Source organism: Suncus etruscus, chromosome 4 (assembly GCF_024139225.1).
Source record: "Suncus etruscus isolate mSunEtr1 chromosome 4, mSunEtr1.pri.cur, whole genome shotgun sequence".
NCBI classification, from domain to species: domain Eukaryota; kingdom Metazoa; phylum Chordata; class Mammalia; order Eulipotyphla; family Soricidae; genus Suncus; species Suncus etruscus.
In genome coordinates, this window is record NC_064851.1 from 138,389,885 (window position 1) to 138,417,021 (window position 27,137).

The 27,137-nt window shown below is 36.2% G+C and overlaps 1 protein-coding gene across 1 annotated transcript in view; it reads left to right on the plus strand.

The window, feature by feature from the left end:
- Nucleotides 1-275: 275 nt before the first annotated feature.
- WRN (WRN RecQ like helicase) overlaps nt 276-27,137 on the plus strand; it is a 128,488-nt gene continuing 101,626 nt past the window's right edge. Inside the window, 12 exon segments of the mRNA XM_049772701.1 lie at nt 276-341; nt 343-384; nt 386-413; nt 834-877; nt 879-983; nt 4,707-4,742; nt 4,745-4,858; nt 6,755-6,827; nt 9,215-9,329; nt 19,332-19,749; nt 22,659-22,739; nt 25,448-25,583. Coding sequence (XP_049628658.1) covers nt 276-341; nt 343-384; nt 386-413; nt 834-877; nt 879-983; nt 4,707-4,742; nt 4,745-4,858; nt 6,755-6,827; nt 9,215-9,329; nt 19,332-19,749; nt 22,659-22,739; nt 25,448-25,583 — 1,258 coding nt within the window.

The window sequence follows — 27,137 nt, forward strand, 5'->3', positions numbered from 1 at the left end:
GCCTCTAAAATTTTTTTTAAATAGGAATTGAATCTAGGCATCTCACATCCGAGGCATTTTTTCCCTCACAAAGCTATATTCATCTCCCTTAATGGCTTTTTAAGGAATTGATAATCTTTTATGGGCAGTTATTAATTTCAGCTATATATGTCACAGCTATACTTTGTCTGTTAGTTTTTCTTTTAACTTTTTGAATGATGTCATTAGTCATACAGAAGTTAAAATTTAACGTAATTAATTTATGCTATTTATTTTTTTTTAGCAAGAGTTTATCGATGGAGATGGTGGTAGGATTTGACATTGAATGGCCACCAGTATAAACCGTAAAGGGAAAACTGAGCAAGAGTTGCACTAATTCAGTTGTGTGTGTCAGAGAGCAAATGTTTACTTGTTTCATATTCCTTCTGTATCTGGTTGGTATTTTGTTTTCTCAGTTTCATTTCAATATGCATACTTGTTATTATATTAACTGTAATCCTCATAAAATTAAGCTCTTGAATTAGCTAGTTTTTTATTTAGTATTTATAGTCTACCTAATTTACGAACATTAATAAATTCTTTGATGTTTAAATAATCTTATCAACATTGATATTATACTGGTTTGGAGAGTAGAGAACTGATTTTTAAGAGGTGTTAGCTGAAGTAGTATTCAAGTTTGGTTTTTTGTGGAGTAAATTATCAACCAGCATTTTTGTTTGAAATAATAAAATTACTCTAGCGTACATGCATTAATGAAGTAATGAACATAAGATTTGTAATGCAAATTAACTGTGCAATAGAAAAATAAATTTATCCTACTTTTAGACATTATTAATAATAGTAAAATGTTACAGTTTTTCCTCAGGGCTTAAAAATGTTGCTTGAAAATGAAGCAATTAAAAAAGACAGGTGTAGGTATTGAAGGAGATCAGTGGAAACTTCTGCGTGACTTTGATGTTAAATTAAAGAGTTTTGTGGAACTAACAGATGTTGCCAATGAAAAGGTATTAGTAATCTTTACATTATTTCAAGATGTTTCCTTATATGTGTGTTAGATTCCTTTATTTTTTTCCTTTAACTTATTAACTAGTCTATATTTCATAATTTGATACAGAATAGGTCTAGGACTCTGGGTTCACATCGAGACATTCTTTTTTTTCCTTTTTAGATATATTTTAGGCACCACTGTTATACTACTACTAATGATAGAGTTTTATACAAATCTCTTACCACACTCTCCCCTGATTGTCCACTTTCCAGCACCATTGACCTAGTGTTCCCTCCTCTATCCAAATCACCTTTTTGTAAGCTACCTACAGAAACCAGTTCTCAGTTTCTGTTGCTTTGGGTTATTTTAATACATTCCCTATTATGTTTTTTTTTTTTTATCTCCTACACATGAGAGGATCATTCTATGTCTCTCTCCCCTGACTAACTTCTGACGAACTTTAGTCTGATACTCTACAGACAAACCCATTAGCAGCAAATTGCATTTTATCTTTTTTCTAGTTGAGTAGTATTCCTTAACCATAGGTTTCTTTGATCTAGTCATCTGTCCTTGAACACTTGGGTTGCTTCCAGATTTTGACTGTTGTGAAAGTGCTACAATAGGAGTGCAAAACGCCTTTTTCTGACTCTTGAGGTAAATTCCCAGGAATAAGAGTTGCTGGGGTCATATGGGAAGCTTGATACTTAGTGTTTTGAGAAATGTCTGTATTATTTTCCACAAAAGCTGAACCAGTAGACAGTTCCAAAACAGCTTTGAATGAAGGTCCCTTACCTCCTCACATTCATGACAGTAGTATTTGTTTTTGTTCTTTGTGAGTGTGTGCCAGGTCTCACTGGTGTGAGATGATATTTCATTGTAGTTTTGATTTGCATTTCCCTGGTGATAAGTGATTCAGAGCATTTTGGTCATACACCTTTTGGGTCATTTGTATGTCTTCTTTGAGGATTTCATGTCACCCCTATTCATGTCGCCCCTCTCCCCCCCAATTATTTATTTATTTATTTTTGCAGAGTTCTGTCAGTGCTTTATATTTCTTGGATATTGACCTTTATCCAATGAATGGTGATCAGATATCCTCTCCTACTCTCTGGGATATCTTTAGTCTTGTCCTTTTTTTTTTTTTTTTTGCAATCCAGATGCTTCTTAGTTTAATGTAGTTCCATATGTTTACCTTTGACTTATTTTGCTTGGCCAGTAGGATTGAGTTATTGAACTTCTTGATTTAATGTCATGGTGTGTTCTACCTATGTTTACTTCAATAGAATTTATGGATTTAGGTTTGGTTCTAAGTCTTGATTATTTTTATTTGACTTTTTTTCATTTTATTGCTTATGACCAAGCAGTTAACTCAAGACAATTTGTTGAAGATGCTTTTCTTGTTCCATTCAAACATTTTACTCCTTTGTCAAAGATTAACTAGCCATATAGTTGAGGATCAGGACATATATTTGTTTCCTGACTCTCAATTCTGTCCCATTGGTCAAAGGGTCTGTCGTTATTCCAGTACCACACTATTTCAATAACTACAGCTTAATAATATAGTTTGAAGTTGAGGGATAAAAAACATCCCATTTTGTTTATACTAAGATTGCTTTGGCTATTTGAGAGTTGGGGTATTATGGGGTTATTATTCCATATGACTTTCAGTAGTGTTTTGATTAATGTCTATAAAAATATCATGGACATTTTTATAAGGGACTGTGTTGAATCTGTAATGCTTTAGGCAATATTGTCATTTTGACAGTGTTAATCCTCATTCATGCACAGGGGATGAATTTCTATTTACTCGTATACTCTTTAATTTCTTTCAGTAGCGGTTTATAGTTTTTTTTAAATATATTTTTCATCTTTTCTTGTTGTTGAATTGGATCTGAGGTGCTTGGTTTTTCTGAGGCATTGTTGTGGATAAAATAGTTTAAACATTTTTTTAAAATATAAGTATTTTAATTGATTTGCATATATTGAACTAGTTTTTTGGTTCCTGGAATGAATCCCTCTTGATCCTTGTCATATGATTTTTTTGTTGTTGTTTTGGGGCCAACACCAGGTGGTGGCCATATCAGTTCAGACTGCTAGCCTGTCAGGATGAGCCAAAGTTGCAGCCCTCTCTGGAATGGCTGTTTTTTGTTTGTATCCACTGTTGTTGGTAGGAGAACTGAAGTTCTCAAAGTCCTTTATATCAGAAACGTCAATGGTACTAACTTCTTGGACCTAAGTCCCTTTTCTCTGGCCTCATCCACAGTTCTGCCTTCCTCAGAGTGAGTCTCTGAAGGTGATGGCTGTTTTCCTCTGGTGAATTTTCTCAGCCAGATCTTTTGTGTGGGGGCTGTGTGGCATCCAGTTTCCATAGGGTGCTATTCTATTCCATAGGGTGTGGTGTTGCTTTTGTGTTGATGCAAGGAGCATTCACAAAATTCTCCCTTTTTGGTTATCTTGATACTCTACCTCTTTTGAAAATGTTAGATTAAAAAAAAATTAAATGTAAACTGTATAATGTTTTTGTCACATTAAAGAACTTCTGAGTGAGTGTAATAAAAACTTTTAGGTCTAGACATTGCTTTACTTTATATATATATATATATATATATATAGTGGTTTTGAAGGTTGAGGTGCTTTCCAATTAGGATTCTGTCCCTAGGGACTTCCCAGCTGGGCCAGATGGTTCAGTTTTGGGACCTGGGAGTGATAGTGGGGGCCAGTGGATCATCCTGTCTAAGCTCAGAGAGCTTTGTGCAGCTAGGGATTCAAACTCAGGGCCTTGTACGTAATGTGCCCCTTATATCTATGCTATCTCCACAAACTCAGCATTTAGATTTTTTTTCTTTTTTGGTTTTTGGGTCACACCCAGCAGCGCTTAGAGGTTCCTCTTGGCTCTATGCTCAGAAATCACTCCTGGCAGGCTCTGGGGACCATATGGGATGGCGGGATTTGAACCACCCTCCTTCTGAATGCAAAGCAAATGCCCTACTTCCATGCTATCTCTCCAGCACCAGCATTTAGTTTTTTTTTTTTTTTTTTTTTTTTAAGAATCTTGAATATTTGTCTTCTTTCATTACATTAAACATTTTGCAAATTAAGATATACATTCAATTTAACTCTTTAATTAATTTACACTGATACTTTTGTTTGTTTTTGGGTCATATCCAGTGACGCTCAGAAGGTACTCCCAGCTCTGTTCTCAGAGATTACTGGTACTTCTGGGAGGCTCAGGGGACCATATGGGATAATGGGGATTGAATCCCGGTGGGCAATGCACAAGGCAAATGTCCTACCTGCTGTGGCTATCACTCTGGGGCCATATACAGTTATGCTTTTTAAGAGAGATCATATGAACTCTTACATAATACTTTTAGAAATTTGACTATTAGTTTCATCACCCTTATTTTACATATTTTATTAATGTAATAATTAAGTTATTATTTCATATCTAGCCCTATTTCCCATTTGTATGGGAAGCTGCTTACTGTATTTAAATTTTTCCATGAATAATACTTTTAGAGTCAGTTTTAATTCATATGTTGAGGAATTTCCAGAATTAAATTCTTGTGATACAGACTGCAAATGAGGTTTTTAGTGAAAGGACATTTATTAAGAACTATCTTTGGTATCTAACTTGAAGTCATAAATTCAGTTTTCTTTATGTCTTGTTCATTTTGCGTAGTATTTAAAAATATCTCAAATAGAAATAATTTTTGCTGTTTATTTTTATTACTTCTAGTTGCAATGTACAGAGACCTGGAGCCTCAATAGTTTTGGTTAAGACATCTCTTTGGTAAACAGCTTCTGAAAAACAAGGCTATCCGCTGTAGCAACTGGAATGATTTTCCTCTCAGCGAAACACAGAAACTGTATGCAGCCACTGATGCTTATGTACGTACTTAAAGATCTTCAGATGAGGATGCACTTTTTCAACCCTATAATAATAAGTTACAGAGAAAAATTCTTGTAAGAGTGGCACAAATTCAATTAAAATATTTTAAGTGAACTTGATGTTAAAAATGGAGAAAATACATCTTCTAGTTCTCAATATATTTATTCACCTATATTCCTTGCAGTGCTATATACAATAGCCAGACTCTGGAAACAACCAAGATGCCCTTCAATAGATGAATGGCTAAAGAAACTGGTACATATACACAATGGAATATTATGCAGCTGTCAGGAAAGATGAAGTCATGAAATTTTCTTTACATGGATGTACATGGAATTTATAATTCTGAGTGAAATAAGTCATAGGGTGAGAGATAGATGCAGAATAGTCTCCTTTATATATATAACTATATATAGTTATATAAAAATATAAAAAATATTTTTTGCAATAATCCTCAGAGACAAAGAGAGGAGGGCTGGAAGGTCCTGCTCACGATAATGAAGCTCACAATAAAGAGTGGTGAGTGTAGTTAGAGAAATAACTACACTGAGAACTATCATAACAATGTGAGTGAATGAGGGAATAGAAAGCCTGTCTAGAGTACTGGTGGGGGTGGGGTGGGGACTAGGGAGATTTGGGACATTGGTGGTGGGAATGTTGCACTGGTGAAGCGGGGTATTCTTTACATGACTAAAACGCAACTACAACCATATTTGTTATGAACATCAAGATATTAAAAAGATAAATGTAGTTAAGTATCAGGAGAAAATAAAAAAAAAAAACAACTTAAAATATGAAATTTCAGAAAACCTAAAAGGCTTTAAACTCAAGGCTGAGCAAATACAAATGGTATTGATGATGTATTTGGTTTAGATACATCGCCATAAAAATAATTGCAAGATAGTTTCCAAAGTGAAACTCACCTTATTTCAGTTTATATTTATGTTTAAAATAAGGCAAACATTTGGAAAAATTGTCTCCATATAAACTTCCCACTGCTGTTAGTTGGATATATTTTCAGATTTACATATTCATATATAGGTAAATGTGGGTTTATCTATATAAAGAGTACTGTTGGTTTTATTCCAAGAGTTACTTTTTCCATTTTATGTTCTAGTAGATTTTCTTTCTTTAGTTCTTGTTTTTATTGAGTGTCTTGCTTATGTTTCATTGAATTTATTTTTTAGAAATAATTACTTAATATATAAATAGAAAAAATTCAGTTTGAGCATAAATAGAATTATAATTTTCCATGTACTATTCATAAAAATTGTAAATCTTATTAAAGCTAATTCAAGTTCTATAGCATTTGTATTCAAGAAATATTAGCGTGGTTTGACTTGTTCATTCCTGTTAATAGTATCTAGGTGTTAATAGTTAATAGTTCATGTGCTCACTAACAATTTTAGCTGACCTAATGAAATATAGTGAATATTTAAATATATAGCAGATTTATCTTAATTGTTTTATTTAGTTAGATTCTAATTATTCATATTTTGATACTTGTTAAAAAGTGTATTTAAAAAAATTCATGGAGCCAGAGAGATGTACAGTGGATGGGGCCCTTGCTTTGCATGTGGCCAATAATGATTTGATTCCTGGCATCACATATGGTTTCCCAAGCACCACCAGGATTAATTCTTAAGCATAGAGTCAGGGTTAAGTCCTAGGTATAGTTTGCTGTGACCTCAAAACTAAAAAAGTTTTTAAAAGTGAAATTAAAAAAAATTTTTTTTCATAATCGGTGTGGTTAAATAAAGATTTTTAAATCTTTTGTAACTTAATGGGATTCAGCTTTTTATGTACTTTCAAATTCACTGTCTTGTGTTTTATTGAAGATGAGATATAGAATTATATTTTGGTTTACTGCTGTTTTCCTTTTTATCTCTCTATAGGCTGGTCTCATCATTTACCGAAAATTAGAAATTTTGGGAGATGCTGTTACACAAATGTTTGCTATAAATAAAGGTATATAAAGTGAAAATAATAATTTGTTTTTAGTTACACTTATCTTTAAAGAGACAATACATACATGTATGATAAGTTTAAGTATTATTAAAACTTCTTTCATAGTTTTAATAGTATTAATCTTAGTATGTAATCTGTCTGGCCAAAACCCAGCATAATAGTTAAGATATTTGTGGAGGGACTGAAGCAGTACTACAACAGATAGGGCTCTTGCCTTTTATACAATTTGACCCTGGGTTTGATCCCTGGTTTCCTATATGGTCTCCTGAGCATTACCTGGGGAACTTCTTGAGTGCAGAATTAGGAATAACCCCCAAAATTGTTGCACATGGCCCATAAACTAAAATTGAAAAAAAAAAAGATAATCGTGATAAAGTAGGATTATATTGCTAATTACTTTGTAAATTTACTATTTACTAGACTTTATGTTGGAGTTATTGGGCTTTGATAATGCAATGATGCTACCCCAATCTTTCACATGGAGATTTTTGTGCTCATGCACAAATTATATAGGGTCTTTATACTATCTTGGTTTAATTGTAAATTTTCTCCAGGTAAGATAACACTGAGTTTTTCCTCAAAAGAATAGATACTCTGGGCCCAGAGAGATGGCACAGCGGTGTTTGCCTTGCAAGTGGCTGATTCAGGACCTAAGGTGGTTGGTTTGAATCCCGGTGTCCCATATGGTCCCCCGTACCTGCCAGGAGCTATTTCTGAGCAGACAGCCAGGGGTAACCCCTGAGCACTGCCAGGTGTGGCCCAAAAACCAAAAAAAAAAAAAAAAAAAAAGAATGGATACTCTACTATCTTCTACTAGTTATTAGGGGAATTACAGGGATAAAAATCTCAAATGAATGAAGGATATTACTTTGATATCAGAAGATAACAAAGTCAGCAATAGCAGAAGGGTATCATTTTATATCACATGCTTCAGAGGAGATGAATATTTGCATGACTGAAACCCAAACACAATCATGTATGTAATCAAGGTGTTTAAATAAAATATAAAACAATAAAGACTATCATAAATTCTAAGTAGGAAAAAAAGACAAGTTTTGTGATGTTGAAGGAGAATGATATGCTAGACAAAATGAACATGAACACTTAAATACCATCAGAGACTTGAAAGATTTGTATTATGTTTTGTTGATGACTCATAATGAAGGTAATAAGGAAGTGCTGTTAGGTTAGTTTATATATTTTTTTAGCTCATTTAGTAACAGCATATATGGTATCACATTGGTTTTAATTTTGAAATAGTGCAGATGGGTTTAGATTCTCATTTCAGTCTTTTTTTTTTAATTTTTATTTTTACCAAAGTGGATTACAAATCTTTCACAGTAATTTTAGGTACACAGTGACATTGCATCAGGGGCATTCCCATCACAAAGGTTGTCCTCCCTCCACCCCTGTTCCCAGCTTGCATTTCATATCCCTCTCCTTTAGTCCCATGGCTGCTAGTATAAGTGGTCCCCTCTGTGTCTAGCATGCTGTAGATTGGGTATTGACTCTGTTGTCATTGGCTTTGGATTTGGTGTTTAAGTCTGATCATTTTTTTTATTTCTACTTAATGTTCATATGACTTTTTGGTCTTGGTAGTCTCCATTATTTCCCCCCTCCCCCCCCCACTTGTGAGGCAGAACAAGATGGATCAAGTTATGTGGTTCTGTTTGAAGGAAAGAAAAAAACATGGGGCAAAAATCAAACAAAAAATGGGAGGAGTTCTTCTAGAGGCTATAAATATCAATTTAAGAGAAGAAAGCGAAAAAAGGAAAAACATAATACAAAAAGAAATTCAAACCAAAAACTCAAAAAGCACCACAGCAATAAAGACAACAACCACACAATAACCACAGTCCTTAAATAAGAACAAAACAAAGCACAAAAAACAAACAAACAACAACAATAACAAAATTAAAAAATTAATTTGTGCTTTAGTCTTTTTTATGGAGTCAGAACCACCGAATTTTAATAAGCATTAAAGCAGATCACCTGCAATCTGTTGTAAAATTTAAATAGATATTTGATAGGTAAGAAGAGTAACTAGAAGGATATGGGGATAGGATATATAAGACTTTAGGTAGAATTTATTTATGGGAAGAAAATGTAAACTGAGTTCTTAAATGAAGTGGTTAAATAAATACCTTTGCTGGGACCAGAGCAGTGGTGCTAGAATAAGAGGTCTGCTTTGCAAGTGCTAGCCTAGAACGGACTGTGGTTTGATCCCCCGGTGTCCTATATGGTCCCCCAAACCAGGAGCAATTTCTGAGTGCATAGCCAAGAGTAACCCCTGAGCATCACTGGGTGTTGCCCAGAAAACCAAAAAAAAAAAAAATTATTTTTTTTGCTATGTGGTATAGAACTTAATATTGATTTTTTTTTTCCAGAGGAGGAGCTATCATCTCACAATGTAAAGAAACAGTTGACTTCCATTTCTCAGGAGATGTTGGAGCTGGCTGAACATCTTCCTGATACTTTAAGCAAATTGGAAGACCCAAAGAGGTTATTTATAATCTATGAAAAAAAATTGTTTGTTGTTATTGCATTAGATATTGCCTTCTAATGAATTACTTTTCATTCATGTACATTTACACAGGTTTGCTTTAATTATTATATGACTTGAGAAAAATCTTTCCATTTGTTAAATCGTTCATCAAAGAAAGCTATAAAGTGGGGCTGGAGTGATGGCATAGAGGTATGGTGTTTGCCTTGCACACAGCCAACACTGTTCAGACTCCAGTTTGATACCCGGCATCCCATATGGTCCCCTGAGCCTGCCAGGAGCGAATTCTGAGCACAGAACCAGGAGAAACCCCTGAGCACTGTTGGGTATGACCAAAAAATAAAAACAAAACACACACACACACACACACAAACTATAAAGCTTTCAGTCTTCTTTTTTTTATTCTATTTATTTTTTTGGAGGGGGAGAGCACACCTAGCCACTCAGGGGTTACTCCTGAATCTGTACTCAGGAATTACTTTTGGCTGTGCTTGGGAACCATATTGGGTGCTGGAAATTGAACCTGAGTTGGCAACTTGCAAGGCCAGCACCCTATCTCCCTTTGTATTATTTCTCCAGCCCTATCTTCCTTTTTAAACAGGGCTGCGGGTGAGGAGGTGTGATCATTCCTGGTGATTGAGTGATGAAAGTCTTGTGTTTTTGGTGCCTGGCTATACAGTGCTATGGGGCCTAGAGATGCTGGGGAGTGTTTCATTTAATGCAGGGTATTGAATCAGGACCTTGCACATTCAAGGCATATGTAACAACTCTTTGAGTTTCTTTCTTTGGCCTCTCTGCTTTTTAGGATGTCTTATGTAAAATGAATTTATAACGAATGAAAATATTTAAGATTGAAAATGTTCTTTCCTCCTCTTTAGATAATATACATCTTTAATTATATTTATAGTTTTGCTACTTAAACATTATAAATTAAAGGAATTTTTGTACTTGGTAGCTCTGTTTTTCTGGTTAATGATTTAAGATTTATACATAATTGGTAGCCTACTAGAATAAGAAACATTTGGATTTTAAACATTTATAGTTAAAGCTAGATGTTGGCCTATTGATACTTTTGACCAGCTCCTTTTGGAACCAGGCCTTACCCCAACTGTAATTGTGAATTGAGTTCTTTATTAAATTTCTAAAAGCCTGAAAGCTCTTAAACAGTTAATTATAATGTGGTAAAATAATAATTTCAGTCAAAATACTATGTAGAAATTTGGGGCCAGAGAGGTGGTGCTAGAGGTAAGGCGACTGCCTTACAAGCTCTAGCCTAGGACAGACTGTGGTTCGATCCCCCAGCGTCCCATATTGTCCCCCCAAGCCAGTGGTGATTTCTGAGCCCATAGCCAGGAGTAACCCCTGAGCATCAAACGGGTGTGGCTCAAAACCCTCCAAAAAACTTTGTAGAAATTTGAAGTCAGTTGGCTGAATTTATAAGAATGTCATGTGGGGGCTGGGAAAATAGTTTAGTATTAGAGGAGTTATCTTGAATCTCTGAGGTCCTGGGGAAAAAAAATTCCACTTGAAACAACAAAAAATAAATATCACTCTGACCAATACAATGTTAATGTATTCTTCTTTTGAATGAGATTTCTTGTATCCTTTTTTTGGTTGGGGAAATCACACTGTGTTTTGCTCAAGGCTTGTTCCTGGATTTGCATTCAAGGATCACTCTGGATGGCTTAGGGACCGTATATGGTGCTGAGAACTGAACTCTGGTTGACCACTTGTAAGGCCCTTTGTACATACTTTACTCCAGTCCAGATTTCATATATATTCAGATGATGAAATTATAGGTTATTTTGGGAATTTAGTTCCTACTTTTCAGTGTCATTCTTTTCTAGCAATTTGTTTTACTATTTATGTAACTAAAATTTCTGGATGACATAACTTTTAAATGAGATGGGTGATAATAAAATAATTTCTAATGCATTTTATCACATTTTTACCCCCTCCATGAAAGAAGAAAATTCAGTTTTTGTGATTTGATATTTGTTATGCATTTGATAGTTTCGTTTTAGCAGTTTAAGATATATATATATATATATATAATGTGTATATATATATACATATATATATGTGTGTATATATGGTATAAATTGCAAATGCTTATCAGGGGGTCTCAAACTCAATTTACCTGGGAGCCGCAGGAGGCAAAGTCGGGGTGATCCTTGAGTGCAAAGTCAGTAGTAAGCCTTGAACATTGGGGGGTGTGACCCAAAACAAAACAAAACTAAAAAGATTCCTCTAGCGCAAAATGTTGTATGGGGCGCGAGTTTGAGACCCCTGGCTTAAGTTGTTTTCTTTGTAGTAGCAATGCTAGGCAAATTTTTTTTGAAACTGGACAATGGAAAATATTAGATTCATTTATAGTAAAGATAGGGCTTGTGAAGTCTTAGTTTCTCCATAGAAACTACTCTTTTTTTGTTCTTTCAGGTTCTTGGGTAACACTTGCATGCAATATCTACTTTATCTAGATTCTGTTTCAAAATCAGGAGTGAGTAAAACGATCTCTGAATACCCCAAACACATGCCACATGAATGTATTCAAATTAACTCAGTTCCAGTGATGTATGAGAGGCAACGTTCAGAACATTCTTTTTGTTTGTAGATTGAATCGGACAAACTTGTATATAGTACTAATGAAAACTAGGTGTGGGGCCCGGAGAGATAGCACAGTGGCGTTTGCCTTGCAAGCAGCTGATCCAGGACCAAAGGTGGTTGGTTCGAATCCCAGTGTCCCATATGGTCTCCTGTGGCTGCCAGGAGCTATTTCTGAGCAGACAGCCAGGAGTAACCCCTGAGCACTGCCAGGTGTGGCCCAAAAACCAAAAAAAAAAAGAAAAGAAAAGAAGTCTAGGGGCCGGAGAGATAGCATGGAGGTAAGGCGTTTGCCTTTCATGCAGGAGGTCATCGGTTCAAATCCCGGCGCCCCATATGGTCCCCTGTGCTAGCCAGGAGCAATTTCTGAGCCTGGAGCCAGAAATAACCCCTGAGCACTGCCGGGTGTGACCCAAAAACCACAAAAAAAAAAAAAAAAGAAATCTAGGTGTGAATAAAGAATGGGATGCAGGGGCCGGAGTGATAACACAGTGGTAGGGCATTTGCTTTGCATGCGGCCTACTCAGGATGGAAGTGGGTTCGATTCCTGACATTCCCCTATGGTCCCCAGAGCCTGCATGGAACTATTTCTGAGTGCAGAGCCAGGAGTAACCCCTGAGCACTGCGGGGTGTGAGCCCTCACCCTCCAAAAAGGGATACACATGACAACGTCTAGAAATTATGGTTGACAGTCTGAGACATGTAGACAGTCTTAGAAAAACTAGAATGAGTAAATGGACCAGGAATTAACTCATCCTATGCCCTAGTTTGTTCATTGAGATTGCATGAGCCTTTAAGTAGTATAGGTGTGGTGGCCCTCAGGCATCCCCTTGTTGATGTCTGTGTCCTGTAGGTGCTTCTGGCCTACACTGCTAGACTGAGAGCATCCTGTGAAGGTCTAACAAATACAGCAACCAAACTCTTCTACTAAAGCAGTTTCTGGTTTATTATAGAAGCAACCAGCTTTCTACTTCAGTGAACCTGGAAGGTATAGAGCTGTATGGTACTATTAGTCATGGATTTAACTTTAATACATATAGACAGATGTTATTATGTACTTAGCATTACTGTGGACCAGGGTTTCCACAGGCTATGGATATACATAACAATCCTAGGAAGGAAATATACTCTTTCTTATTGAAGACAGGATTACTTTGATATTTATTAAATAGTTATAGGAAGCATTTTTGATGTTAATTAGCACAAGATAAATATGCCTTATGGTTATGAGAGCTTATCTGTGTCAGTGTTGCTGTGTTTATATGTGACATTCTCAGTGCATCTGAGCATTTAAAAATTAAACACATCACGTGTTTGTTCCTAAATATATACATGTTTATATATAGTTTATAAGAATATTTGAGTTTAATGTTAAGTTTTTTCTTAAGAATTTGAGGAATTTTAGTGTTAGAATTTGTGAGTTTTTAGGTTTTTGTTTTGGACCACATTCAATTGTGCTCCAAGTTTGCTCCTAGCTGTGTGCTCAGGGATCACTCCTGGCAATGCTCAGGGGACCATATGTGGTGCCAGGTATTCAACTATCGTCAGCTTCACGCAAGTACTTTAACCTTCATACTATCTCTTTGGCCCCAAGTTTATTATTTTGCTAAAAACTAATTTTTAAAATATTTTGCTTTTGAATTTGTACTGTATACCGTATTTTCCGGCGTATAAGACGACTTTTGAAACAAAAAAAAGTCAAACAAAAATTGGGGGTCGAGTATATACGCCGAGTATATCCCGAAAAATATTTCAATATGCCACTAAACGAAAATTGTCTGAATATTGCCACAAAACAAATTTTCAACTCGATCCTGCACCAATCACTGCAAGGCTGCTCAGACCACCTCTCTAACTCAGCCAATCCAAGCAGGCTTTTTATGCATTCAAATTAAACAATATTCTGTACCCGAATCTACACTGTAAAAAGCCTGCTCAGGTTGGCCAGAGTCAGAGAGGAAGTCTATTACAGTATAAGCTTTTTACCTTCGCTTGTTGTTATTGGCTCACTGTGGTACATGAGCACAAGAACACATGCAGGACATGCAGTACAGGAACGTTCTGTCTGATACAGTGAATATAGGCCTAAATCTATCTTTTAACTGCAAAATTAGGGGGTCATCTTCTACGCCCAGTCGTCTTATATGCCGGAAAATATGGTGTATATATATATATATTTAATCAAATTAGGCTTGTGTTCAATTTTAGGGTGTTGATACTTTCAGTGTGATGATTCATGAAATAACTTAGCACTTTGAATAATTACTAAAGTTGATCATTTATTTTAATTTTTTATTTTGAATTATGAGAACAAAAGATGCAAAGAAAGAGAACAAGGTAAAGTTACAGTGGAAGGACAATCACCCATAACATAATTCTCAGAAGTCCCCTTGCTGATATCTTAACTTTGAACTTTCAGCCAAAGAACATTAAGATAAATAAAACAGAATCCATGTACAATTACTTTGTACCTCAAGTTCCCAGATTGTAACACATTATAATATTTCTTAACAGCACACAAGGCAATCTAAAGCCATAAAACTTGCGTAACTCTTTAAACATTAGAGGCATAGTATTTTTTTACATTTCCATGTACATGCATATTAGCTTAAGTTAACCTCAAATTTTAAGTGGTTTTTTTTTTTTTAAGGCTTAGAGTCAAAGGAGCACAGTAAAAACGGTGTTAGAGTGGCAATTATTGTTTGCATAGCTCCACCAAAATATGAGAGGCATGGAGAGGAATAACCTTGGCCTAAATACAAAGAGATCCTACCCCTGAAGTTTCCTGGCATAAGACCAACTCTAGGCCTCAGGCAAGTTATTGTCCAATCCAAGACATTGTCCGTAGTGCCAACACACTTTTCATACAGTCTCTGTTGTTGGTATCATGTTTCTGTATTAAAGATCCTGGAATCTGCATATCCTACATTGAAGTCATGATGTGGAGCGTCTTCTCGTTTCACCTCACCATTAAAGGGCAATGCAGGAAGCCCTGTCCTGTAAGCAGGTCGTTGTTGTTAAGTCTTCTCAGTGTTAAGGGAAGTCTCTTTTGAGCAGGTCGATGTCTGAGCAGTGGTAGGGTCTTCCATGGTAGAGGATTGCTTCCAGGTGATGTTATAGACAAACCTCACAATTATGGGGCAATACAGCAAGCCCTGTCCAGTAAGCAGGTCATTGTTCTTGTTAAGTCTTCTCAGTGTTAAGGGAAGTCTCTTTTGAGTAGATTGATATCAGAGCAGCTGTAGGGTCTTCCCTGGTAGAGGAATACCTCCAGGTGATGTTATATACAACCTTGGATGTTTTGTAGATGTCTTCTCTAGATCAGGGGTGAATGGAGAATGCCCATTCTTCTGAGTCCTGTGCCAGGTCTTTATGTCAATGTTCAGGGTGTAAGGTCCCATTGCACTACAAGATTTGTGTATTCCTGGGCCCGGAGAGATAGCACAGCAGCGTTTGCCTTGCAAGCAGCCCATCCAGGACCAAAGGTGGTTGGTTCGAATCCCGGTGTCCCATATGGTCCCCCATGCCTGCCAGGAGCTATTTCTGAGCAGACAGCCAGGAGTAACCCCTGAGCACCGCCGGGTGTGGCCCAGAAACCAAAAAAAAAAAAAAATAAAAAAAGAATTGTGTGTTCCCATCTCTATTAGATAAGAACTTATTGGTATGTATACTATTTTCCCATTTTAGTGTGCCTAAGCAAACAAGAAATAAAGCCACGTGGCGCTATCAGAGTATATGGGGGCGTAAAAACATTTCCAACAATACCCATGACTTTGTTCAAACATAAGCATTAAACTGAGGGATTCTTTCACACCAAATTTCATATTGAGCAGTTCACAAAGAGAAGATAAAAATAATGGGGGGGAGTCATCACTGTATAAGAAAATATTCAGCAAAAGTTATAGCCGTCAAAGAAAACACCCATAAAATGTTGAAAAGACATAAGTGTCCTTTTTATGCCTTTTAAAATAGTTGGGTGGGTGTTAACTCCAGGGCGCCACTTTGGTCTGTGACTTAGGACTCTACAGTACTTAAGTTAGAAAGGGTAAATGAGGAGTAATGATGATAGGAGTTAAGGAAGTTAAGAGAAATATGATCTTTTGAAGGGGTATGCAAAAGGGCAGAGTACAAAATGGACATTCTGCATACATAAAAAACATAATTCAATGATAGTACTATTAATGTTTCTTGAACATTTAGAAAATATTTATTATTTTGAAAATATAGACTGGAAAGAGATTACCAGTGACTTCAAGAAGCTGGGAGGCCAGAAGTTCAGAGCCCCACCCAGACCCTCCCCAAGGAGCTGAATGGATAATGGGGGAATGCCTAGGGTACCTTCAAGCTCCACCAAGGGGCCCAACTCACCGGCTTGCCCAGGCACGTGGCCCAGGGAAGCCCTGGAGATCTGGAGCAAGGCGTAGAGGGGTGCTGGGGTTAACCAAGTCCCGCCCCCCGCCCCCCCAGGCCTGGTTAAGAAGGCCTCCGGCATGGCGGGGGCCTGCCGAACCCCATACTGCTAGACTCCCGGCTCCCAGGAAGGAGAGAGATCCTTCAAGAAGCTGGGAGGCCAGAAGTTCAGATCCCCACCCAGAACCTCCCTAAGGAGCTGAATGCATAATGGGGGAAAGCCTAGGGTACCTTCAAGCTCCACCAAGGGGCCCAACTCACCAGCTTGCCCAGGCACATGGCCCTGGGAAGCCCTGGAGATCTGGAGCAAGGCAGTAGAGGGGTGCGGGGGTTACCCAAGTCCCGCACCCCCCCTCCCCAGGCCTGGTTAAGAAGGCCTCCGGCATGGCGGGGGCCCTGCCGAACCCCATACTGCTAGACTCCCCAAAGTTGATCAATTTTTTGTTTGAATCATTCATATCGAACTTCAAACTATCACGTCAGATTATTTAGGTTTTGATTTTAAATATAGAAGAATTAGAAGAATTTAAGGAAAAGCATTTTAGATATAAAACATTTCTCTGCTCAGGCCAGCATTGCTTCAGTGGCCACTAGGACTACACTGGAAGTGATTGTGAGGGACTGAGCTTTCATCCATAAAACTAGTGAATAGAAGTTTCACCCATAAAACTCCTGAGCTATTTGCGCAGGCCCAGTATACTTTGTTTGGGTATCTAATGATTTTCTTGTTAGACTGTTGGTTTCTAACTGATTCAAATGTTTGGCTTCAATATAAGCATATACAGTTACTCAGTTAAAATGTTAAATTACAGGCTGGAGAGATAGCTTGGAAGTAGAGTGTTTCCCTTGCATGCAGAAGGTTGGTGGTTTGAATCTCGACATCCCATATGGTGTCCCGAGCCTACCAGGAGCGATTTCTGAGCACAGAGCCAGGAGTAATCCCTGAGCGCTTCTGGGTCTGACCCCCAAAAAACCATCCAACCCAACAAACAAAAATGTTAAATTAGCTATAACAATTAAAGTGTTAAGATATCAGTTGTAGTGGCTAGAGCGATAGCACAGCAGTAAGGCCTTGCATACAACCAACACAGGACAGACTCCAGTTCAAATCCCGGCATCCTATATGGTCCCCTGAGCCTGTCAGGAGAGACATCTGAATGCAGAGCCAGGAGTAACACCTGGGTTAAGCCACTGGGTGTGACCCAAAATCCAAAAAAAAAGAAAAAAAAAGAAAAAGAAAAAGAAAATCAGTTGTAGGAACTGGTGTAATAGTATAGCAAGTAGGAGACTTGCTTTGCCAGAGTTCTATCCTGGAAATTCATAAGTCCTCCAAACCCCTCCAGGAGTGATCCCCGAGAGGAGAGCCAGAAGCAAGTCCTGAGCACTGTCAGGTGTTGCCCAAGAAATAGAGAGAGAGAGAAAAAAAAAGGAACTTGTGCATACCCAAACTATATAAATTAACTGTAACAATTAATCGTTATAATAAATTAACTATAATAAATCTAAAAACAAAACTTAAAAGAATGAACTAAAAAATAACTCACTTATATATTCTCATATACAGCTTTTAGATATTTTCTCATTTGTTGTATTTTCCCACCAATGGAAAATAATTTTTCTGTTTTAGTGTATGTATGTCATTTTCATTGCTTCAAGTTGTATAATATCATTTTCATATTATAAGCACTGATATGTTACAGTTGGGACTTAATTTTTCTTTCAGTATATTGAAGAAGGTAAAATATAAGAACATAAAATTTTTCTTCTAATTTAGCATTAATGTATGTTTGGTTCTCAATCATTTATTTATTTTATGGATCTTTCATTAAGCATAGGCTTTCTCTTTCATATTCTACAGAAAGTATCTTATTAAACAATTTCCAGTTAGTTTCTTTAATATACATTGGAAACTTCAGACACTTGAGGCAATAGGAATGCAGTGTTTTAGAAACTTTAATGTTTTTTGTCTAAATTTTATAATTATTTTGGTTACATTAATCAGACAATTGTTTTTGAAATTTGCTAAATCTTTTCATTAATTCAATGTAGAATTCAGTGAAATAGTGGCTTTGGGTAAAACTTTCTGGCATTGCACCCTCCACTAGAGTGTAGGCTTTTTTCACCATTGTCCCAGTGAATCTCTCTCCCAACACACACACACACACACACACACACACACACACACACACACACACACACACACAATTTTCACTCCCTGTGTTAAGCTTTCTATTGAAAATCAGTTCTCAGTTTCTGTTGCATTTGGACGTAGTTCCCTGTTATGTTTCTTGTTTTTTGAATATATGCTATGTTTCCTTCATATGTGAGTGAGCATTCTGTATTTGCCCATCTCTTTTCTAACCACTCATATGAGACTTTCCAGATCCATTCACATAGTAACAAATTGTAATTGCATATTTGATAATTTTTCTCCCAAATTGACCAGTATTCCATTGTTTATATATACCATAGTTACTGTTTCCAGTCCTCTGTTCTTGGACAGTTGGATTGTGTCCAGATTTTGGCTATTGTGAATATAGTACTGCAGTAAATATAGGACTGCAAATGTCTTTTCTGAATAGCTTCTGTGCCCTTAGGATAATAGATACTAAGTAGTAGAATTGCTATGTCAATGGAAGTTCAAATCCTATTACTATTGTTTTCAAAAAGGGCTGGAGGTTCTTTTCTTTTTGATAGTGGTCATGTAACATTGGTTTTATTTATATTTAATTAAATTACAAAAAAAAAACCACCATGTGATAATTAGAAAGGATGGGACCAAACTAGCACCTGTGAAAAGTATAAATGCCAAACTGAACTAGAAAGTTAGTCAATTAGCTATGAGCATATAGAAATGAAGAACAATTTTAATCCCATTTATCCTTTAAGTGAAAATCCAGTCAGAAGTATTATACTTGTTAAAAATATATCAAGCTTTGCTTGTATAATTAATCAAATTATTATTAATTATCCATTTTAATTTATAGGATTTCTTTGCTCTTAAAGGATATTTCTACAAATTTATATTCACTGAAGAAGTTACTATTAGATTCTTGTGCCATCAATCCTGAACTACAACACAGAAGTGACTCTGATTTCCTGGAGGATTCAATTGCTGGTGGACTACATCAGAAACAAATTAGAGAACATAAAATTGTTAATGAATTTGAAGTTGAAGATGAGAAATCACTTGAAAATTTAACTGAGTTTAATATAGAGAATGTATTTGGAAATGATTTGAAACAAGGAGATAATAAGCTTGAAGATCAACTAAGAGACAAGTCAAAAACTAATACAGAGAGAACTTGTTTGATGTCATTAGATGTTACAGATTCTGAACTCCAAATGTTGGAACAGCAGGTTCCTGAAAAAATTTCAAGTGATATTATTTGCACATCTCCTGAGGTACTAAATGAAAAAGAAAATACTCACTAGCAGATGAAAGTTGATTTTTTTTTTTTAAATGGGCTGGTAGTAAACATTTGAGGTTTTTTGAGCCACAATCTCCTATTCAGTTCTGTTTGTATAGCATAAAAATATGGCCTTTTAAGTAGTTAAAACCATAGACAATTGTAAACAGATAGACCCAGGTTTCAATAAATCTTTATTTATAATAGCAATAGGTTAGCTTAGATTTGATTTTTATCACCATAGTTTGTTGCTACTGACTCAATATCAAAAGCAGTGTCATAAAGTGAAAAGATTGTGTAGTGTTAGTAGACTTTTGTTGTAGTGAGCTATATGTTCCCCCTACTTTTTATATTATGGATTATCTCTGTTTATGGATTTCCACAAAACTAGTATTTTTGAAATTCTTTTTTGAGAATAATTTTAATATCCTCATGCAGATTTTTTATTTGTTACTTTTAGAGGATTTTAACAAGTGGATGCCTTTATCTTTACTACTAAATGATAGTTATTGTTGGTGGCATGGGAGCACAGCTGTTGTGTTTGGGTAGCTCTTCACAGCTCTCTCCTAGGTTCTTCATGGACCATTCAGTACCTATGTATTTAAGCCTTCTTCCCATAAAGCATGTGCTCAACTGATTGATCTCTGTCTTTTTGACTCCTTTCTGAAGAGTTCTTAAGCTATTTTATTTTAGTTTTTGGTTTTAGTCCACACCTGGTAGCATTTGGATTACTTCTGGCTCTGTGCTCAGAAATTACTCCTGGCAGACTTGGGTGATGCTGGGGAGTGAACCTGGGTTGGTTGCATGCAAGGCAAATGCCCTACCTACTGTATTATCACTCTGCCCCCCCCCCCCTCTCCTGCTCACTTCTGGCTGTGCTTAGGAGTTTAAATTCCATGCTGGGGATTGAACCTGAGTCAATCATGTGCAAGCAAGTGCCTTGCCTCTTGTGCTTTATCCTCTACTAATATAGGGAGTATCTTAAACTTGTTTTCAAAGTACTTCCATGCCAACCATTTGTAGAACCATCTTCTTTGTATTTTTTTTGGGGGGGGTCAGGGGGGTTGGTTACTCCTGGCTCTTCACGGAGAAATCACTCCTGGCAGGCTCGGGGGACCATATGGGATGGTGATTGTGAACCACCATCAGTCCTGGGTTGGCTGCATGCAGGGCAAAGGCCTTACTGCTGTGCTATCTCTTTGTTCCCTTGTATTTTTTTTTTGTTAGTGTGTATCTTACTATTTTTTGTTGTTTTGGTTTTTGGGCCACACCTGGCATTGCTGAGATTATGCCTGGCTCTACCCTCAAAAATTAATCCTGGCATGCTTGGGGGACCCTATGGATGCCAGGGATTGGACCTGGCTCAGTTGTGTACAAGGCAAGTGCCAAACCTGCTGTACTATTGCCCAGGTCCCCTGTCTTATCCTTTAATCTTACAGAAATGTTACTAGATACTTTAACATACATTTAAATGTTACAGAATAATGACCAGTAGCTCATGTTCTGACACTCTTATTTTGTTCAGTCTTTACCATTATTGGACACTTGCATTCTGGGAATTGCTGATTAATGTTAAGGTTCCTTATATCCAAACATCAGCAATAACTGAGTATCTGATGCTATGTTTCAAATTTGTGGTGCTATTTATAAAAATAGTGATTTATTTAAAAGGATTATAATCATAGTAAATTTTGCTGGTAAGTTATAAGTATGTAAAAGTATGGTTTGTTTCTGATTTTACAGAAATTTTTAACACTTGACCAGTGACACCAGTGGCTAGAGTTTGCTTTGCATGCAGCCAACTCATGTTTAATCTCCAGCATTCCATGTGGTTCCAAAAACTTGCTAGGGTTGACTTCTGAATGCAGAGCAAGGAATCCATGAGCATTGTTGAGCCCAAAACAAAACAAGAAAGATATTCAACCCTATAGTGAGGTTCTTGTATTTAAAAACATTGAAAAAATACAATTTGACATTATTTAACTATGGTAGAATTTGTTAATTTGTCTGTAGTTTCAATGATATATTATTGACTTTTTTGTGGTGGTGGGACACATTTGACAGTGCCTTTGTGTTACTCTCAGGGAAGAGCTTAGGATCCATAACTGTTGCTTAATTAGAACCACATAGTCTGGGGATAAAACTTGGGGCTTCTTCATGTAAAACATTACTTCAGGCCTTTGAGTTGTCACTCTGACCTTTCTTTCTTTCTTTCTTTCTTTCTTTCTTTCTTTCTTTCTTTCTTTCTTTCTTTCTTTCTTTCTTTCTTTCTTTCTTTCTTTCTTTCTTTCTTTCTTTCTTTCTTTCTTTCTTTCTTTCTTTCTTTCTTTCTTTCTTTCTTTCTTTCTTTCTTCCTTCCTTCCTTCCTTCCTTCCTTCCTTCCTTCCTTCCTTCCTTCCTTCCTTCCTTCCTTCCTTCCTTCCTTCCTTCCTTCCTTCCTTCCTTCCTTCCTTCCTTCCTTCCTTCCTTCCTTCCTTCCTTCCTTCCTTCCTTCCTTCCTTCCTTCCTCCCTCCCTCCCTCCCTCCCTCCCTCCCTCCCTCCCTCCCTCCCTCCCTCCCTCCCTCCCTCCCTTCCTCCCTTCCTCCCTTCCTCCCTCCCTTCCTCCCTCCCCTCCCCTCCCTCCCTCCCTCCCTCCCTCCCTCCCTCCCTCCTTCCTTCCTTCCTTCCATTTCTTTATTCTTTCTTTCTATAATTGTTTCTTCTCTGTGTCTCTTTTTTGTCACTGCAACTCTCTTCCCTCTTCCCTACCTTTTGCCTCTATCTCATAAACACACAAATGTCTATTAATATTATCTGTTTAAGAAGTTTTTTTTTTGCTATTTAGTATATAAGAACATTGTAGAAAAGGTTATAGAATCAATTGTACTTAAATCTAATGATCGAAATACTTTCTTTCCCCAAAGCTTTTGTCTTCCAAGGATAATGAAGATGATACATCTTATATAATTGAAAGTGATGAAGAATTAGAAATAGAGATGCTTAAGGTATTTTAAAACTGAAAAATAACTTTTCCAAAGGACTTTTGATTACAAAAAATAAGCTAGCCTCTGAGACATTTCTTTTTATTAAATAAGATCTGTGAGTTTGCTAATTTTTACTTACTAAACACATAGTAGGTCACTTGATTATAATATTTTTCTGTAGTATTAGGTAGGTTTCAACTCTCTAGTACGAAAGTAGGTTACTTTTTTTTTCATGTTTAATTCTTTTAAAAACCAATGAACAACAACAATAACAACAAAACTAAGTATTTGGAATTTTTATATACTCAATGTTTGTCTTTGGTTTTATTGACATGGATGCTTTACTTTTATTATGTAAAATTTTCTAATTTTTAAATGACAACAGTTGAAAATGATATTTTGTATTTTTTTAATTTTCTACCCTTTCACCCAACCTTAGGATTTTTTTTTGTTAGGTGTTGTGAACCAGGCCTGGACTATAAAAAGAAAAGCCTAAATATAGGTAAACTAAATTAAAATAGAAGAAAAACACTGTAGTTTATCTTGTGTAATATTTTTTTATTGTAAGAATTTATTAAAGAGACAAAATTGATTAACATATTGAGGTAAACTGACATAACATAATATTGTAACATAACATAACATTAATTATATAATATAATAATACATGTAAGTCAAAGAACATTTCTGAATAAAACACAATTTTTTTTGATCATAATGACTTACATATCTTTCACAGTAGTATTTATGTACATATTAACATTGAATCAGGGGAATATCCATCACCACCAGTGTCGTCCTCCCTTCATCCCTGTTCCCAAGCATATATCCCTTTCTCCCTCCTTTATCCCCCAGAAATTGTGTAATTTTTTTTTAATTAAGCATCTTTAGGTCAGTGTGATTTTTTTAATGTTTGAAATAAGATTTAGTTGTGAGATGAGTAGTGACTTGGAATATGGTTTCTCTTTTTGATATGAGTTTGAAACCCATTTTTCTCTACTTATTATTAGCTGTGTGAGCTTGTGTTATTCAGTTAATGATTCTAGGTATTATTTACTACACATGGAGAAGTTGGGCAAGAGCCTGACCTTTTAGAAGTATTTAGTGAATACTAGTGGTAATAATATTTAATAATATGAATGTATTATTATATTCCTACATTGATCAACCACTTCTCTGAGAAGTACTATTTATTTAAATAGTTTATTTATAGAATCTTATGTATGAACTTGCACAAGAAGGTATTATATATAATATTATTATATATTAAACTTTTTTTTTTCGGCCACACCCCATGACGCTCAGGGCTTACTCCTGGCTATGTGCTTAGAAATTGCTCCTGGCTTGGGGGACCATATGGGACACCTGGGGATTGAACCACAGTCCATCCTAGGCTAGCACACGCAATGCAGATGTCTTACTGCTTGCACCACCACTCTGGCCCCTTATTATTATTATATTATTATTATTATATTATTATTATTATATGTGAAACTTCTTTTTTTTTTTTTTTTTTGGTTTTTGGGCCACACCTGGTGGTGCTCAGGGGTTACTCCTGGCTGTCTGCTCAGAAATAGCTCCTGGCAGGCACGGGGGACCATATGGGACACCAGGATTTGAACCAACCACCTTTGGTCCTGGATCGGCTGCTTGCAAGGCAAACGCCACTGTGCTATCTCTCTAGGCCCATATGTGAAACTTCTTAAGAAGCAAACTGAATACCCATCTGAGAAGCTATTTTTTAAGAATTAAATAAAATAATTGAAAAAAAATCCTTTTTTTCTTTAGCCAACATGAAATAAGTACAGTCTAAAAAAGAACAAACTCTTTACTATCCAATTCAAATGAAAAGTTTAATAAAGTGAATTAAATTAATTCTATTTTAATAATTCTGCCTGTCACATTTTAGTAAAAATTTCACAGAAAAATAATTTGGGTATATCAAATTTGAAATAAATAACCTTCATTTAAGGGAAGAACATGTATAATGCCAAGTCAGAATAAAAACAAATATTTTAATGTAAAATTATTTGAATCTTCTGGGGCTGGAGTGATATATGGCCGACCTGAGTTCATTTGCTGTCATCCCATATAGCCCCAAGCACCTGTAGAAGCAAGTCCTGAGTGCAGAGGTGGGGTAGCTTCTGAGTGTTGCAGAATGTGGTCCAAAATCAAAAAAATAAATTATTTGAATTTTATTTTTTTCCCTTTTTGGGCACACTCAACAGTGGTCAGAGCTGACTCTTGATCTGTATTCAGAGATCACTTTTGGTGGTGTATCAGGGATCTCTCTCAGGTTGGCCACATGCAAGAAAAGTATTTTACCTACTTTCTGTAGCTCTAAATAGACAGATAGATACAGAGAACCATATTACAAAATTAATAGTGAAACCCACATTTACTACTTGAATTGAAAACATTGACGATAAAGAGGAAAATGTTTTAAATGGTCTAAATTCAAATTTTTGTTAACTTCCTCAGGGACAGTTTGCTATTCTATTAATGAGCTTTGTTTATGCTGGAAGTATTCCATCTTTGGCCTGATGCCTTGAAACCATTCTTGAGTACACATTTAAGCTGTAGCACATGTGCTCTTTTGTGGGATTGCTTGTACATCTGCCAGCTTTGAACAAAATTGTAGGTTCTGTTAATAATAGTCCTTTTGTGTTTAGTGAAAAAAAAATGATACTGTCAGTGGTTTTGCTTATAAAATTTCTTTCAATTTTTAGTCTTTAGAAAACATAAATAGTGACACAGTAGATTCAGTTTATTCAAAGTGTGTAGAAATGGAAAATGATCTGGATCTTCATTCTGAAGATGGGGATGATGAGGAAGAATCCATTGAAGAGGAAAAAGATGATATAGGTAAACACTGTTGAAATGACTCATTTATAATTTGTTAATTTGTTATTCAGGTTTTCAAACTTTTTTTTGTGTGTGTGTGTTTGGGTCACACCTGGTAGTGCTCAGGTGTTACTCCTGGCTCTGCACTCAGAAATCGCTCCTGGCAGGCTCAGGGGACCATAGGGGATGCCGGGATTCGAACCACCATCCTTCTGCATGCAAGGCAAACGCCCAACCTCCATGCTATCTCTCTGGCCCTTCAAATTTTTGTTTTGGTTTTTGGATCACCCAGCGGTGGCGCTCAGGGGTGTGCACTCAGAAATTACTCCTGGCTTAGGGAACCATGTAGGACGCTGGTGGTTCGAAGCATAGTCTGTCCTAGGCTAGCGTGGGCAAAGCAGATTACCTTACTGCTTGTGTCACTGCTCCAGCCCTTACTTATTGTTTTATATTAATTTTTATTAATTGTTTAATTAATTAATTAATTAATGTTTAATTGTTTTATATTAATTTGCGCTATTGTGAAATTTAACTTTGTACTTCTGTATGTGTGTAAGGCTCATCATATGTACTTCTAATGCTTTAGTCATTTCTCACTAACTGGATGACCCCCTACCCATTCCTTTCATCCTCATTCCAGGGATTTGGTAGTTTGTTTGCTTTAGTATTTATTTTTAACCTTTGAATGAAACCAGTAATTTTCTTTCACTTCCTTACTTATTTCACTTAACATAGTTACCATGTGTTTCATTTATTTTGTTCCAAAGTATTAATTTTATATTTTAATGACTAGCAGTATTCTAGTATTTACCTTAGCTGCTTTATGAGTTGGTGACCATTTAAGTTGATCCTTATTTGTACTGTTGTAAATAATGCTATTTTTAGTATAAAAAGATGAAACATCTTTTCAAATTGGTATTTCTATATCCTTTGATAAATGCCTAATTGTGATATTATTGAATTATATGATATTTCCAGTTTTTTCAAAGAATTTTCATACTGTTTTCCCCAGAGACAGCACCAGTTTATATGCCCTTTAAAAGTAGTCCAGATGCCTTAATAGATGCAGAAGGACATATGGTTCCCCAAGCCTGCCAGGAGTGATTTCTGAGCGTAGAGCCAGGAGTAACCCCTGAGTACTGCCGGGTGTGACCCAAAAACCAAAAAAAAAAAAAAGTAGTCCAGAATTTCCTATTTTCTTCACATACTTGACAATATTTTTCTTTTTTCAATTTTTTTTTGAGATAGGTAACTCTTTTTTTTTTTTCCTTTTGGTTTTTGTGTCACACCTGGCAGCACTCAGGGGTTACTCTTGGCTCTATGTTCAGAAATCACTCCAGACAGGCTTGGGGGAACCATATGGGTGCCAGGATTCGAACCACCGTTCTTCTGTATGCAAAGCAAATGCCTTACCTCCATGCTATCTTTCTGGCCCCAGAGATAGATAATTCTTACGTTATTAGAAATATAGAAGTAAATCATATGATTTTTTTTCTTGACTTCTCACAAATCCTTGGACTTGATGTGGCAGTGAGAATTAGATGGGTAAAAATAAACATGTAGCCACTCTACTAG